The sequence below is a fragment of the Alligator sinensis genome, unplaced genomic scaffold (assembly GCF_000455745.1).
Source record: "Alligator sinensis unplaced genomic scaffold, ASM45574v1 scaffold2077_2, whole genome shotgun sequence".
Taxonomy (NCBI): domain Eukaryota; kingdom Metazoa; phylum Chordata; order Crocodylia; family Alligatoridae; genus Alligator; species Alligator sinensis.
Window position 1 is genome coordinate 204,418 of NW_005843276.1, and position 13,822 is coordinate 218,239.

At 44.6% G+C, this 13,822-nt stretch overlaps 1 protein-coding gene across 1 annotated transcript; it reads left to right on the forward strand.

Annotated features, from left to right (window-relative positions):
- The first annotated feature begins 17 nt into the window (after window positions 1-17).
- On the forward strand, window positions 18-11,929 carry MINPP1 (multiple inositol-polyphosphate phosphatase 1). Its single transcript, XM_025194694.1, has 5 exons — window positions 18-215; window positions 1,855-2,052; window positions 3,750-3,847; window positions 11,124-11,257; window positions 11,577-11,929. Exons 1-5 carry the CDS (start codon window positions 38-40, stop codon window positions 11,602-11,604), a joined length of 636 nt encoding a protein of 211 aa, XP_025050479.1. The 5' UTR covers window positions 18-37; the 3' UTR covers window positions 11,605-11,929.
- The last annotated feature ends 1,893 nt before the right edge of the window (window positions 11,930-13,822 follow it).

The window sequence follows — 13,822 nt, forward strand, 5'->3', positions numbered from 1 at the left end:
GCGCCTCGCCGCCTGGGACCTGTGGTACCGGCCCGACATGGACGGGCGCCTGGCCGAGCAGGGCCGCCGCGACATGGAGCACCTAGCTCGGCGCCTGGCCGCCCGCTTCCCCGCCCTCATTTCGCCGCGCCGCCGCGCCGCATTCCTCAGCAGCTCCAAGCACCGCTGCGTGGAGAGCAGCGCCGCCTTCCGCCAGGGGCTGCCCCCTGTCCCAGGTGAGGGCGCCCTGCCGAGGTGGGGCCCCCTTCTCGCACCCGCCTTCCCCGGGGCACCCAGCGGCACCCTTCCCACAGCCCCTTCACCCTGCTGTGGTGGCACCGTGGGGTGGGGACTGTGGCGCTGGGACATAAGGGCCATGCTGGAGGTGATGTCTCCCCCTCCCACCTTGTTTGGCTGTCGGGACCCAGGTCTTGGGGCATTGGTCAGAGCTTGGTCCTAGGGCAGGTGAGCAATAAAGTGCACAAGCAGAGGCAAGGCCGTGTGTGTCAGCTGCACTCTCTCAGTAGCCTAAGAGTGTAGCTGGGCTGGGGCCAGAAATGATGCCAGGGACAAGGATTTCCTAGGGAAGCCTCTTATCCCACCGTCTGCATCATTGGGATAGTTGATCCAATGCAAGAGACCCTTCTTTGAGTCTGTAATTGAACTCTTAAGCCAGAGCTGAGTTTGGTTCAATTGTATCTCACTGGGGCACAGGTGGAGCATTGGTTCTTTTTGTTTTTTGGGAATAGGGTTGAAATGAAAAAAATCATGTAGGAAATTAGAGGCAAACTAAAATAGGTCACCTGTCTCCTTGTTGCTATGCTATGCGGCGGTGGGGGGGGGACAGTTATTTGGGCCGGAGGGCCATTTAGGGAGTTTTGGTGAGCTGTTGCGGGTCGGGTCGGCACCCTCCATGGCCACACAAGGTCAACACCTGCTCCCCCCAACAGCTCCCCAAAACTCTTAAGTGGCTCTGCTCAGTGCTGGGCCAGGCGGACAAGGAGCGGCATGTGGGAGTGGGCAGTGGGTGGGGCTGTAATGGTGCAGGGCTGGGGCACAAGTCAGAGGCACCATCCACTCCATGCCCCTGCCACAGGCACTGGTTCCTTGGGCAGGAGCGTGCAGGGAGTGGATCTCAGTTCAGGCCCTGGTCCTATGCTGTCATCACCCAGCAATTCCCAGGGTCTCCATGGAGACTGGCTGGGACTCATACGGTTGGGGCGTGCAGCCAGATGGATGGGGCCATGGGCAGGTGGGGAGCAGGACTGGCAGATGGAGTCGGGGCTGGGATTTTGAGGTACTGACAGTGGGACTGGGGCAGAGCCACCATCTGTTCCCCACACACCGCTGCCAGCAGAACCAGTGCTTGTTGCAGGGGTGCACAGGCCCCAACCCTGCGCTGTCACCACCTCCCTGAGGTCCTGCCCTGGGATCCCGGTGCCATCCCATCTGCCCAGCCACGGGCCCTGCCTATGTGGGTCCCACCCCTGGTGGTGGGTGCAAGGGGGGGACAGGCTGGGTGCTCTGGCAGCAGGAGCCGCATCTGGCAGAGCAGCTGCTGCAGCTTCTAGGAAGTAAGTCCAGTTGCTGTGCCACCTCAGCCCTGCAGTGGGGCTTGGGCAGTGGGTGTGGCTGTACATGCCATGGCCCAGGTTGTTACCTGTGTCTTGGCCTGGTGGGACTGAGGGACCTGCTGCAGGCTGGATAAAATCTCTTGATGGGATGGATTCGACTTGCAGGCCGTACTTTACTCATCCCTGGTCTAACAGTTCGTTTCCTTCTCAAATTGCTTGGCTAAGGCTTGGAATGAAATTCTGTAAATTGTTACATTTTTAATAGTTACTATATAGTTGCTCATTGTCTTTTTCCCTTTAGATATGGAGAACCAAGTTATTGAAATTAATGATAAATTAATGAGGTTCTTTGATCACTGTGAGAAGTTCATAACCTGTATAGAAGAAAACAGAACAGCTTTGCATCAAGTGGATGCCTTCAAAAATGGTTCCAAGATGCAAAACGTTTTGGAAAAAATTGCCAATACCTTATGTCTACCAGTGAATGAGTTGAATGCAGGTAGAGTACATATCCTGTGGCTCTTGTTGTTGTTGTTTTTTAATTACATAAATATTTTTCTAGGTACATCAGTTTGGAAGAGCAGATGTGTTCAATTCTCTTTTGAGGTTTTGGGGAAGATTAATGAAGAGAGTACATGACATCACCAATTGAGTAAAAACAGTTGTTAAAATGTGTTGGTTTTCTGAAACTGGGCAGTGTACACTGACTTAAATAATCTAAAAAATGATAGAATATCAGGTTTAATAGTTCAGTCAAGAATGTTGTTCTGGAAGAAAGACTAAAGATACAAAGGAACCCTGAATTCTGGGTTGATTTTAAGAGATGTTCAGTGTAATAAATAAACCTGTGGGTTAGCAGCTTAATTTACAGAAACAGTTATGATAAAATTCTGTAGCTTTATACTAAGTAAGCTGTTAAATTACATGCATGTTTTAACAATGAATATTAAGTAGTGAATTTTCAGAAGAAAAGTTAATGTATAAGAAATCTGTAGAAAAATCTTTCCCAGTTAGATTACATGAACTTGGTACAGATCATTTTGAAAATTACAGAAATTTATTCTTTATGGGGGGAAAAAAAAGGCATAGCACACAGTCTAAAGGAATTGGTGAAATGTGATAAGGTATTGTTTTCTATCTTCTGCATTACATAAACTTTTATAAATGCTTGTATTTCAGTATGCCATAGTAAAATGCTTGGGTTACTGTTGGAGCCATAGAGATCACATGCCTTGGATATGTCTTACTATTGCTCATCCTGAGAATATTCAGTTTAGCTGAATTGTTAAGCTAAGGACTGCTAGGGTATTTCTCTTTGCAGTCCTTTTTTCATTGAGAAATTTTATTTAAGCCTATAAAATCATTAAACTATATATGAGCTAAATTAGCAACATTTTGTTAAATTGCAGTTTTTTGTTCTACCTGAAACTTTCAAAGTTCCTGCTATGTATTACACACCCAGTTGGGGAAAAGCTATAGAACAAACAAAAAACCCTAACATTTTAATTACTATAGTGTAGTAAGAGCATGAGTGTGTGATTTCCTGAACTGAAATACACAGTAATTGGATAATAATTCCAGGTACACTGCATCGGGAGGAAACATTTGAACAGAAAGGAACAGTGGAACAAGTCATTAGTGCTGCTGTTTAACAAGATAGAAACAGAATTCTTTAGTAGCACAGAAACTGTAGGACCTGCTAAGGCTGGAGGAAGCTGATTTAAAGAGGCTAGGGAGTGACACCATTGCTGCTATTTGGATCCTTAAATGAGTGCAACAGAGGGAGGGGCTTGACTAGGATTAGAGCCCCTATGTGCCAATAGAATGTGCCTATGTGCCAATATTTTGTGATCTAGTCTGTTGCATAATAAGAATAATGCTTACATCAGCAGTTGCAAATTGTTAAACACATGACTGTTTGGTGCACATGACTGTATCGTGTGAAATGTTTGCAATCCAGGACCCAGTTTCTATAGATGTGTAAATAAGTATCATTTTCATAATGGAACATGAGTAGTCCCATTGTGCAAAGATGGTGTCTTAGTATGCACTTGGACTGGTTGTTGTCTATTAGGTATCATTTCTGCTTCTGTCACAATTCCTTCTCATGGCAGGGGAGTGATGGTGAGGGGGTGGTAGAGAGCAAGTATAACTAGTTACCATTTTTTTACGCTTATTTTTCTGGATTTATTTCAGATCTGATTCAAGTGGCTTTTTTCACCTGTTCATTTGAGTTGGCTCTTAAGAATGTAACCTCTCCTTGGTGTTCAATCTTTGATGAAGAAGATGCTAAAGTAGGTGTTGAATATATAGCCATGTTAACTTTGAATATTTCTATTTGTTTTTGAGTATTAATGTGAAGAGTTTATCACTTACTGAACTTCTGAAAAAAACAAATCTAAGAATCATTTGGAACAGATACATTTTTCTCTCTTGCTTTTGGTAGGTAACAGATCATTCACACTTCCAAAAGAAAGTGTTTTTCCTCCCTGTGTCTAATGAGGCTTGACTATGAATGGACTCAAGGCACTGTAATGTTTGTCTAATACTGAAACAATGAAAAGGTGAAAACTGCTGTTTGGTTGTGTTCCACTTTATTATTTAGTGAAGTTGACCTCTGATCCTTAGCTGTACGTTTCAGTACTGTTGCATATAATCAGTTGATAAAGGCATGTAACAATTTAGAGCTCAACACTTTTAATCTATTGAAAATATCATTGGTAACAGATGGATGTATCTAAATAGCTAAACATTTAGTTTTTCATTTCTTAGCTTCTCCCAAAAGAAATTACCAAGTTACTCTCAAAAAGGAAAGTTAAAAGAGGAAATTTTAAGAAAATGGGAGAACTAAAAATAGACGGGGTTTTTAATGGTTTTAAAAGATTATTAATATTCTGATACAGCTCCTTACGAAGCTCAGAAAGCTATTTAATGATTTTATTTTGTTTTATTTAGCTGGTAAAATGTTTCTTTGTATACTGTAATGGATACCAAGTGAATAACCATATGTTCTTTGGAGAAAAGATGAAGCCTTAGTGTGAAATGGTTCAAGCACTTCACCATGGAGTATGCTGTAACCTATTAGCCAATACTTACAATTTAGGATTATAGGATCATAGAAAAATAGAGCTGGAATGGACTCCACAAGGTCATCTAATCCAGCCCCTTGCTCAAGGCAGGGTCTCCCCTGACTAAACCATGTGTCTGTCCAACCTGCTCTTGAACATTTTAAGGGATGGAGATTCCACAACCTCTATAGGAAGCCTGTTACAATACTTGACTACCCTCATAGCCAGAAATTTCTTCCTAATCTCTAACCCAAATTTCCTCTGCTGCATTTTGAGGTCATTGGTCCTAGCCCTATCCCCTATGGCCACAGAGAGAGAGAGGACCATCTCCATCCTCTTTATAATTGCCCTTCAGGTATTTGAAGACTGTTATCAAATTCCACTTCAATCGTCTCTTCTCCAGGCTAAATAACCCCAGTTTTTTCAGCCTTTTCTCATGATCAGAAAATTGACCCTGGGGCTTGGGCTCCCTGGGGAGCTAGGAACTGCCAGTCTGCCCAGCAATTAGTGATGCATTTCAAATTAGTTGGCTGACAGCCAACAGGTGCTGGCTTCCATTGGACCAGGCAAATGAGGTCATAAGGGCTATATAAGTTAAGGACTGCCCAGGAGGGGGGGGCAGCAGCCATGAGGAAGACTCAAAGAGAGAAGAGCTGGACCATCTGAAACTTGCTTGCTCGCTCGCTCGCTCGCGCTCTCTCTCTCTCTCTCAAAACTCATGATCAAGGAATTGCCTGCCTCCACAGGGAATCTTCACCTGCCTCTGGGTGATACTTGTAAGTAAGCTACTTGAGATCTAACTAGATATATAGCTTGCAGTAACTCAGATGCATGATCAGAGGCTACCCAGCCATGCCAGTTTGCTCTATGGAATTTCTCTGATATTGCTCTACCCTGAACCCTATTCCAACCCTACCCCTTGTAACCAATAAAGTTCTTCTTTGTACCTAGCATGGGAGACTTATTGGGTGTGGGTCTAGATTATGCCTTGGGGTCCCCTTGGTTCAGCTGACTAAAGGAGACCACTGCTTGTGCTTCCGACTGAGGGAAGCACCCCCAAGCACTTGAAGTGAGTCAAGTATCCTCGAGGGCTACTAGGCCTGTGTTACCCAGGGGACACAGAGCCAGAATCAGACTGGCCCTGGGTGGTGGCAGTTTTTACCCCAGGCTAGCGGGTGTGCTTCAGGAAGGGGGTCACCCAGATGTGAGGCAGCCCCAGGGAGGCACTCAGAGCCTGGAAGGTGGACAGGCACAGTGAGGTGGGTGGCTCAACGCAGGAGCACCCCCTACTGGCCTGCCACAGAAGACATTAAATGATACCAGACCCAGAACTTATCCCTTGCAAACCCAACTTGATACCTCCTCCCAGCTAGACATTGAGCCATTGATGACTACTCATCGATCACAGTTATCCAACCAGTTATATATCCATGTTGCAGTACTTTCACCTAGTTTATATGTCTAGAGATTGTTAATGAGAATGCTGTGGGAGATGGTGTTAAAGGTCTTGCTGAAGTCAACTCTATCACATCCACTGCTCTCTGTGTTTCTGCAGAGTACATCATTGTTTCATAGAAGTAAATCAGGTTGGTCAGGCATGACTCGCTTTTGGTAAATCCATGCTGCTGTTCCTGATCAACTTGTTCTTCTCTAAGTGCTTCACAATAGATTCCTTGAGGATCTGCTCTATGATCTTTCCCAGTATCAAGGTCAGGCTGCCTGGTTTGTAATGCCACAGATCATCCTCCATTTACTTTCTTAAAGGCGGGCACTATGTTTGCCATTTTCTAATCATGTAGGACTTCATCGGACTTGTATAATATCTCAAGAAGGATAGTCGATGTGGCTCTGAATTTACCTCAGTGAATTCCTTCAATACCCCAGGGTGCTTCCCATCTGGCCCTGCTAATTAGAGAATCTAGATGCTTTCAAAGTAATCCCTAAACCTATTCTGTCACTACAGTAGGTTGTTTGACTCCTTCTTGGTCTTTGCTGCCAATTGTGCTTGTCATCTGGCACCTGTGTGTGAAGACTGACCTTTAAAAAAGGCATTAAATACTTTAGCCTTCTCTGCATCTTCTGTAACTAGATTGCCTTCTGCAATTCTGTACAGGCCTTGCGGTTTCTCTGGTGGTCGTCTTACTTCAGACATACCTTTAGAATCCCTTTTTATTGCCTTTTATGTCCCTTGCCAGTTGCATCTCAAACTGTCTTTGCCTTCCTAATTTTTCCCTGCATGCCTGTGCAATACTCTTCCCTATTACTGAGACCAAATTTTCACTTTTTAATAGGATTTCTTTTTTGAGTTTTAACTCCCTGAAAAGATTGTTGTCTAGCCAGAGTGGGCTCCTGTTGCACTTTCCATTCTTTTGATGCTTTGGGATATCTTGCTCCTATACCCTTAAAAGGGCCTCCACTCCTTTTTCCCCCTTTAGACTTGCCTCCCAAGGAATCCTGCCCACCAGCTCCCTGAGTTTAATGTCTGCTTTTTTTGAAGTCCACTGTCTCTTATTTTGCTGCTTTCTTTTCTTCCTCCCTTTAGGATCTCAAACTCTGTCATTTCATGATCGCTATTACCTAGGTTACCTTCACATTCTCAACCAATTCTTCCCTGTTTGTGAGCAGCAAACTGCAAAGAACTCGCCTTGGCTCTCTCTTCCTCTCTCCCCTGCAGTGCACAGGCAGTCCAGCAAATGCTATGTTTCCCTTCCACCAGGTATCGTGGTAATTAGTCCCCCATGAGAACCAGGTGCTGTGACTTGGGAGCTTCTGTCGGTTCTTTTAAAGAAAACCTTGTTCACCTCTTCTTCCTGGTGTGGTGGCCCATAGCAGATGCCCACTATGATATCCACCCTGCTGCTCTACCTTTTCCCCAGAGGCTTTCAACAAGCCTACCTTCCACTCCCTCTTCTTTTCCCTTAATAAAAGGGGCACTTGAATCAGCAGTAACCTTGGACTGCTCAGGAAATCCCCATCAGATTTCCACTTTCCAACATCTGCTGTTCTAACCATAAATTTGCACCTTGCTGTTTCTTTCAGCAGCACATAAATGTCCCAGCATTTTTAAGGAACGTTTTTAGAGAAATGTATGAATTTTTTTTCATGTTAGACTTGTTTCCTGTCAGTTGCTTCAGCATGAGTGCCTCTTGAAATCTAAAACTAATATTCAGATTTTCAACAGTGCAGATCCTGATACAGAACAAGTGTCACCCATGCTGCTTTGTCTACATTGGTGGTTCTCAACTTTCTTGGACTCTGCACCCCTTCATAACTCCTGTGAATCGAGTGGCACCCAATTTTAAAAATGAATTTATATATTATAGGGTGTGGTAGTAGGGGTGGAGCTTTGGCCAGACAGGGACTGAGCCTGAACCTACAGTTACTTGTTTATCTCCACATCTTATGTCATGCGTCAGAACCTGGCAGCACCCCGGGGTACTGTGGCACCTTGGTTCAGAATCAATAGTTAAAATTAAAGGAGAACAATCATGAGGGAATCTCCCCATTAAGTAAACACAAAGTTTGTTTCAGGGGTTTCAGTGAAATTCATATATAAGGTTTTAAAATAGTCTTGCAGAAGTATAAACTTACTTGACAAGCCTACCTGCTTGAGTTAACTGATGGTGATGGCCTACTTTGAGACTTATTGTTTCCTGGTTTTACCTTCAAAGCTTTCTATGGGTCTTAGAGAATTGTTTATGCTGAGCAAGGCCAAGGGTTTGTTTGTTTTTTTTCTTTTAAAGAGCTGAATGTATGTCTAATAGATTATCCTTTTCCTGCTCTTCTTCTGAGGCTGTAGATTTTTCCTATTTGGGACATTATCCTTTTTTGACATCATGATGGATTTACTATTCTAGGTCTGCCAGTCTTGCAAGAGGAAAGGAAGTAAAAAGTAAACTGATATGTGTGAGCATGTGATTAAGGGACAGCCTTTTGAGGAAAGGTTTCACTCTGGACCCAGACCTTTTGGTGGCCTTGAGCTTGTTTTTTTTTTCACTTTATTTTTCTTATCTATATGGAGCTACGTATTTGCCTAAATCAGGGCTGTTCAACTGGCAGCCTGTGAGGGGCCAGCATGCTGCATCTGGTCGATGAGCAGTGGGACGGGTGTGGGGAGAGGGTACCAGATGGGGTGGCGAGAGGTGTGCTGCATGGTGTAGCCCATGTAGTAGGGGGACCATGCACTGCACTAAAGTTGGGTACGTCTGGCCTAAATCATAAGACAGTTGTATTACAAATCCTGAATAATTTATGTTGAGATCTTTGGATGAAAGGTGCTAAAATATACTCATTGCTTCAAAAAATATTACATTGGAGTGGGAAGAATCCCTTGTGATGTTGGTGATTTAAATGCTCTAGCATTAAAGCTGGCCTCAAATGTATTTGTTGAGAATTATGTGCTGGTCTGAGCTGGCTGACAGTAGTCAAAAAGACAGGGGCTTTCGGCATATTTGACAGAGGTAACATACCCTTTCTGGATCTTGCTGGTAATTTTCCTTCCTGCAATGATAGTTAAAGCTTGGCATATCTTTAGACACAGAGGGGCTTGGAGGCTTTATAGATGACAGTGACACACGCCATAGTTGTGTGTTTTTTGTAGTTTTGCAAATAATCTGATTCCGCTTAGATTTGGGAGCTGGTAGTGTTAGTTGTCTCTAGATAATGCTAGTTCTTAACTGCTTTTGATGTCTGATCAATTTGGAGAAAGAATAATCCTTTTTGTTTGCTTTTTGTCTTTTGAAGAAATTTAAACTGTTTTAAAAATCCCTGTATTACTGAGGCTTCTGCTGTGCACCTTTCTTCAAAGAGCTGCTCTGATTTGACCAACTTAAATAGGCTTTGTGATTACAGAATTGAAACTCTGTGGACACGCACAGAGTTGTCATTACGTTGATAAACACCTATGCATCTCTTGCTTGTTTTCCTGTCAGTTTTATGAGTTAATCTGGTTGGAGGAATAGTCCAAAAATATTGCTGACAGGTGTTTGAATGATTTGTTTTCATTCCTGTGAAACTAGAAATCTTGCTGTTTAAGTAGAAGTGATTGATACGAGAGTGGCTCCTCATTTGTGATTTCATTTAATTGGCTTTAGTCAATGGAAAAGTGATGGGTCGAGAATCTTGTTACCGCTTTGGACAAAGCCCTTCCTAGATCTTCTGCAAGTTTATTCCAGTTATGCAGCTACACAGCTTACACCTTTTTATTTATCTCATAATGACTTTACAAATACAGCCGTCTTGTGAGCTTATTATCTCATTACTAAGCATAAATTACCTGCATTTTTAGAGCACTGCAATATAATAAACACTATTTTAGCATAGCTCAAGTATTTGGGACTTGAACAGGCATATGAAAAGCACTTCTTCTGTCAACATCTTAAAACCTGAATTTACACACTGGGTATCAGGCAATGTTGTCAACTTGTGCAAGCGAACACAAATATTTTATAAATCAGGGGCCATTTTTGCCTGTGTTCTTTTAGCTCAAGATGCATAGCAGAGGTGTGCATTTCTTTAGCAAACCATCCAAACTTGTTTGTTTTTGCCCAAGAAAACTATTAGTGACAGACAAGTGCATTTGTGTTCTTATTTAGTTTATAAACAGATGTCTCATTTGAGGTGGTCCTGATTTGTCCCAGGTGTTGATGTGGATCAAAATAGGAGGGGTGCAGCTCTTTACATGCCCTTTCAAGCTGCATTTGCTGCTCCAGTACCAGTAAGTGGTAAGGGAGAGCACATAGCCTGACAGACTTGCCCCTAGAATGAGCCACAAGTGAGTTAAATTAGCTGGAATTAGTATAGACAAGGGGTGTCAAAAATACAGCCTGCAGGCCATATCCAGCTCTGGCTCCCATAATCCAATCCTTGGTAGTGGCAGAGAGTCAAATTGATCTGGACTGGTCATGCAGGCAGGGCCTGGGATGTGCATCACATGACGCCCATTCTGGGCAGTCCAGGAACTGCATCACATGCAGCACCTGTCCCCAGTGCCCCAGGGCGTGCACCATACATGGCACCTGCTCTAGCCAGTTTAGGACCAGCGCTGCATATAGGTCCCACAGGTACAGTCTGTGGCACAGGTCCTGAGCTGGTTGGAGCAAGCATCGTGTGTTGTACAGGTCCCAGCTTGGCTGCTCTAGGAGGCATTGTGTGCCATGCAGATTACAGTATGGATGCTGGATCTGGCTTGGGTTGGGGAGGGTGGGGTCAGTGGACCCGTTGGTTTTATCCAGCCAATGGACCTGCCCTACGTCACTCATCCAGCCCGTGGGGACAAATGTGTTTGACATCTCTTACTTAAAGGCATACCAGTGATGTCTTGGGAAAAGCGTTAACATATTTTATTTGACCTACTTCACAGATACTTGAAGTGGGATGATGAGTGTGAATGTGTAGGATCCGGGCAGAAAAGGAGACATGCAACAGCTGTTTACAGCCTTAAAAATAAATGTCATGTATTATTTCACAAAAATACAACTTTAAAAATATGTATGATTTTTAGGTACTGGAATACCTGAATGATCTAAAGCAATATTGGAAAAGAGGATATGGCTACGATATCAACAGTCGTTCTAGCTGCATTTTATTTCAAGACATCTTCCAAAAATTGGACAAAGCAGTGTCGGAGAGTAAAAGGTAAATTAACAGAATGAGCTTTAGTTGCAGATTTTCTGTTCTTAAGGTTAGTGCAAGGAAAAATCAAAGTTTTGGATAACAAGGAAAATTATGCTTTTTACTTAGGTTAGAAGTAAATGAGCCCTAAAGTTAGTTTGAGCTCAGTTATGATTCTCAAAGGACTGTTTCTTTCCTACATTATGCTAGTCTTAATACTTCAAAGTACATTTTGTTTTGTTGGAAATACCTGTGAACAGAAATGTATCCAAATGTTTTTGTGCTGTGGAGACGGACTCTTTTTTCCTTTGTAACTACCTTACTCTCTTCTTTCCTAAAATAGTGGAATGACCATATTTCAAATGGTTTAAATTGTTTACTTTTTGGCTCAGGCGAAAGCAAGTCATGGTCTATATACCACAGTAAATTTTAAGAGATTACACACAACATTTATTAAAGCATTTGGTATGTTGTTTTATTTTAATTTATTTGGAAAACCTCTTATACACAAAACAATATTTTTAAAACTCATTAAAGCATGGATTCTGAGGCCAGAAAGTATTGTGCAATTATCTAGTCTGATGTCTTATGTACACAGGTCATAATTATTTTTTCCAGTACCCAGGTTAAAGTGTTTTATCTATAAAGGCATCTGATCTCATCTTAACAACTCCAAGTAATGGTGAATTCATAGTCTCCCCAAACTATTCCAGTGTTTTCATTACCTTTGCATCAAGGAATTTTTTTATCTTCTTCTAAGTTTGAATGTCTTGAACTTTGGCTTCCCGTCATTGGTTTCTGTTGCACCTTTACAAATTAGAAAATCTTCCATTCCTAGTACTCTTTTCTGTGTAAATGCTCTATGCTTGGTGACCAAGCTGCTTCTGAACTTTTTGATATACTCAACTGTTTGAACTCCTTTAATCCTATGTTGTATAGCTTGTTTTCAACCCATTTGACTTGCTCCTAGTAAGTTGTTTATTATCCAATGTGATAGGATGGTAGATTTTTATGTGATGGCTTGTGATTCACTGTTTGGCTTACAAATGCTACAGGGAGAGGTGTAGTAGATGTTTAGTATATCTAGAGCAGGGGTGGGCAAAATACGGCCCATGGGCCGGATCTGGCCTGCGAGGCCATTATATCCGGCCTGCGGGGCCCCTAAAAAAATTTACAAAATTTAATATTTATCTGCCCTTGGTTCCTGTCAAAAATGACAGGAACCAAGGGCAGTAGGACCCAGGGGAAGTCCAGCGGGCTCCCAGAACAGCAGGGCCCACCTAGCCCCGCCCCCCCAGCCAGGGCTTCTGGCCTGGGACCACATGGCTGTCCTGTGCTGGAACCGCAGGTAAGGGGGAAGGTGGAGAAGACGGGGGAGGACCCTGGGCATAGAAGGAGCCCAGGGAAAAGCGGTCCCTCGCCCACCCTGTGTCCAGCGCCCCGCACTGCAGCTGCTTACAGCCCACCTGTGGCTGCCTGTGCCTGCTCCGGACAGCCCTGTGTGGGCTGCGAGCAGCTGCAGCAGGGAGCGCCAGCCATGGGGCGACCGAGGGGCCGCTTCCCACCCCTACCTCACACTCAACTTTTCCCCAGACTTCTTCCCAGTGTGGAGAAAAGTGGCTTCTCACCCACCCCATGGCTGTCTTCCCACCTCTTCCCCACATTCAGCTTTTCCCCAGGCTCCTTCCCAGTATGGAGAAAAGTGGCCTCTTGCCCACCCCATGGCTGGCACCCTATATTGGAGCTGCCTGGGCCTGCTCCAGACAGCCCCGCGTGGGCTGCGAGCGCCTGCAGCAGGGAGCACTGGCCACGGGGCGGGTGAGGGGCCACTTTTCCCCACACTCTGCACCAGCTTCTTCCCTGCCGGGGAGCAGGGGGTTGGGGCTGTGCGCTGCCCCCCGCCTGTACCGCAGGGGTGTGGGGCACTGGGAGTGAGCAGGTATGGGAGCGCGGGCGCGCCCACACCCGTGTCCCGGGCCCGGCCCAGAGCAGCGTGGCAGGAGTGTGAGGTCCCAGCTGGCAGGGGCTCTGTGGAGCTGGGCCAGCTCCCCCTTCTCCCTGCTGGTGCAGCCCAGCCTAGCTCCACAGACTCCTGCCAGCCTGTGCCCTGCTTTGGGCCCCACCGGTGCTGGCCCTAGGACATTGGTCCCAAGACACTGGGGTATTGGTCCCAAGATGGTGACCAGGGGGTGGGGCTGCCCATGCGGCCCTCGACAGCCTGCCAAAACTGGGTAAGTGGCCCTCTGCCCGAAATAATTGCCTGCCCCTGATCTAGAGCAATCCAGGTACTTGAGTACATAGATGTTTCTCTATCTATATGTGAAATCAGACCATTTGAGCTTTTTGAAGTGGGATCTCCCTGCATCTTAAGGACTTTCCATTATCACCTTCCCAAATATTTGTCTCTTAGTTAGAACAGAACCCATGTAATCTGTTTATAACAGCAGTTAACAGAGCCAATGCTTTGAAGTGTCATTTGCAAACCAAAAAATTCTGACAGGAGGCATGGTGATGACATACCATTCACAAGCAGACTTTCATCCAAGAGTTAGTGGAAACCTCTGCATGAATCACTCAGTAAATCAGGTG